At 37.0% G+C, this 3,186-nt stretch overlaps 1 protein-coding gene across 1 annotated transcript; it reads left to right on the top strand.

Annotated features, from left to right (window-relative positions):
* Window positions 1–108: 108 nt before the first annotated feature.
* Window positions 109–3,186, top strand: LOC119585801 (L-lactate dehydrogenase-like). The gene is made up of 4 exons (XM_037934523.1): window positions 109–356; window positions 586–785; window positions 997–1,170; window positions 1,385–3,186. The coding sequence occupies exons 1-4, from the start codon at window positions 139–141 to the stop codon at window positions 1,504–1,506; spliced, it is 714 nt and encodes a 237-aa protein (XP_037790451.1). The 5' UTR covers window positions 109–138; the 3' UTR covers window positions 1,507–3,186.

Here is a 3,186-nt window from a genome sequence, read left to right as displayed (position 1 = left end):
TAGTTTTGTAGTCCATGAAATCGTGATTACTTCTTGATTTATCAGTTTTGAATTGCCTCACATGTAGCAGAAAAGAAAGAAAGAAAAAATTAGGGAAAAAAATTCACCATTTCCTGTCCTTCCCCCATAGAAAGCAAGATGGCCTCTGTTCCTGAAATGCTTATGGAGCAAATCCAGCCTCCCTTGACCACCTCTGGAGGCAAAGTGTCGGTGGTTGGCGTTGGTCAGGTGGGAATGGCCTGCGCCTTCTCACTCCTGACGCAGCACATCTGCTCTGAGCTGGCCCTGGTTGACGTTGCTGCTGACAAGCTGCGTGGAGAGATGATGGATCTCCAGCATGGACTTACATTCCTGAGGTAGGTGTTCTTGCCCCGAAGTATCAGTCGTCTTAATGTCTTCTGTTTTATAAACTGTTGTTCTGTTTCCCTATGTGTTCAGTTTTTCCCTTTTCTCTTTTTCCTTTGATCAATATCCTTTCCCTCTCCCCAAGCTGTCATCTCTTTTTCTTCTCTCTTTTATAGAATACTTCACTTCTTGTTCTTCTTTCTCATACAATATGTTACAATTCCCTGCCAATTACTACAGGAACGTGAAGATTGATGCAAGCACCGATTATGCTGTGACAGCTGGCTCTCGAGTGTGCATTATTACTGCTGGTGCTCGGCAGAGGGAGGGAGAGTCTCGCCTGTCCCTTGTACAACGCAACGTGGACATCTTCAAGGGTATCATTCCCCAGCTGGTAAAGCATTCCCCCAACTGCATCCTCCTTGTTGTGTCAAACCCAGGTGAGTTTTGTTGTATTGTGCAATATTGAGGATATTGATTATATTTCTTGTATTCTTTTTTTTATTATAAACCTTTACTTTAAAAGTCTGTTGTCTGTAATGTTCCAGAATACAAAGTAGCACATTTTCATACTAACTAGATATTATAGAGGATATACAGGATTATGCTAAAGTCCATTTCTCTTAAGATCACCATTTTCTCTCGTTCCAGTGGATATCCTCACCTATGTTACATGGAAACTGTCTGGTCTCCCCAAGCACCATGTGATCGGCTCGGGCACTAACCTGGACTCTGCCAGATTCCGCTTCCACCTCTCCCAGAAGCTGAATGTCGCTCCTTCCTCCACCCATGGCTGGATTATTGGCGAGCACGGTGACTCCTCTGGTAAGGAAGCTGGAGATTTTGATTTTTTTTTTTTTTATACGTGTTATAATATGACAGAAATGGGAAATAAAGAAAGATGACCAAAGAAATGTGTGTAAGAGTTGCATTTTGGTAAGAACTAAAATTTTATAGTTTTAAAATAATGTGTTTATTACTGTGTAGGTGTGAGGTTGAAGTGATCTATTTGATTAATTAACCACCTCATTCTCCACAGTACCTGTCTGGTCTGGTGTTAATGTTGCTGGTGTGCGTCTGCGTGATCTGAACCCAAAAGTGGGAACCCCTGAAGATCCTGACAAGTACAATGAACTACACAAAGATGTTGTGAACAGGTAAATTTTCTCCTTTCCCTTGAGCCTTCGGTTTAGTAATTAAGAACAAGACTTTCTTTATTTTATCTTTTGTCCCAAGTTCACTACTATTAATTATTTTTAAAACTGTGGTGTGCTAAATTTTCATTTCATATTACTGTTAATTTAGATTTACTCAGTGGATGAAACTTGTAACATGTAAATAATGTTTCATTGGGTTCATGAGCTTGCCAATTTCTTTCCATCTTTTTTCACACTGTATTCGTTTGGAGTCATAAGATATTCAGCTGTGCTTGGTGCAAGCAGTTGGCTTCATCACACACTTTTTGTATTTTCAGTTTTGTTGCTCCTAACCATTGAGATTTATATTCATATTTCTGTATCTGGTGGTATAGAGTAGGAATTTTACCTAGAGCATGATTTCACTTTTTTTTTTGTATTAGTTATTTGAATATTAAAATAAAAGTTTTCTGTTGGAGCATGTTTGTAGAAATGTTAATATGTATTTTTTACCTGATAATTTATATTCTTCATTCTAGTTAATGAATAGGAAGTTGTCTTACTACCTCAGTTTACTACAGAAGTGTTCTAAATATTCATTGTGTGTTCATATAGTTCTAATAGTTTTTGATAGTTAGAAGAAATAACTGCTAAGCTTAGAGATGAGACTCTGGAGCAATGTGTTGAGCATTCCCCTACCTGACTAAAGGTAAGGTTGGGGTTCAGATTCACCCTTAATTGACTGAAAGCTACAAGCAATGTTTTGCCCATGGAAAGGGAAATAATAATAGTGTCGTCTTTGCTTCTGACTAAAGTTTATTTCTGTTGCTCCCTGTGTCCTAATAGTGATATTTTGCTTAATTTTGATTTTTTCTTTTATGATTTATGTTAAGTTAAATTCATGAACTACTGGCAAATCACAGCATGACCTGGCTTAAGTTCCATTTTTTTTCTGCTCATCTGCTTTTGCTTAGCTTTACTATAATGCTTTACTCACAGCACTGTAGATACATCACCTCATATCTTTATTCATGCTAATGGTTAAGACACTGATTAAGTTTAAGTGTTTACTGTAATGATCATCTCTGTGTACATATGTGTATTTATTTATCTATTTATACCTTAGTTTTACAGTATTGAAAGTGGTTGTTTGGTTAATTTAGTTCTGATTTTGCAGTGTAAATTAAAAGATCATTAAAGAGATTATGCCAACTTTTTTTTTAGAAGAGATGCAATTGTCTCTGTATTGAGGTTGATGAATTAGGCTGTTCTCCCTATCCATGAATGATAAAGCTTGTAGAGAGTCACCTCTGAGTCAAGAAGACAACACTTGTAGTTTTATAGTCTTGACAGATTTCTTTTGAAAGTCAAATCCTCAAGCATGGGTCCTTTTTCCTGTTAGAGATTTTTATTCGTTTTCAAAAGAATGAAATCAGAATAGAGAAATGGAACTGGTCTTTCTTATTGCAGATTCATTGTGGTCTGTAAGTGTTTATGAAAAATGCATTCAAAGTGACAAGACATGATGAAAGTACCCATGAATGAGAATGTCAGGACAACTTAGTGGCAAAATTGCACTGTTATGTAGATGAAGCACTGAAAGCTCCTGTCACTTTTCCTCCTCCTTCTTTCCAAAACTTTTGAAATTGGGAGTTGCGATCACTTCAGACCAAAATTTAGATGTAAAGATGTCATAATCATAGGC

Source organism: Penaeus monodon, chromosome 20 (assembly GCF_015228065.2).
Source record: "Penaeus monodon isolate SGIC_2016 chromosome 20, NSTDA_Pmon_1, whole genome shotgun sequence".
Classification (NCBI taxonomy): Eukaryota; Metazoa; Arthropoda; class Malacostraca; order Decapoda; family Penaeidae; genus Penaeus; species Penaeus monodon.
This window is presented reverse-complemented; position numbering and strand designations above follow the sequence as displayed.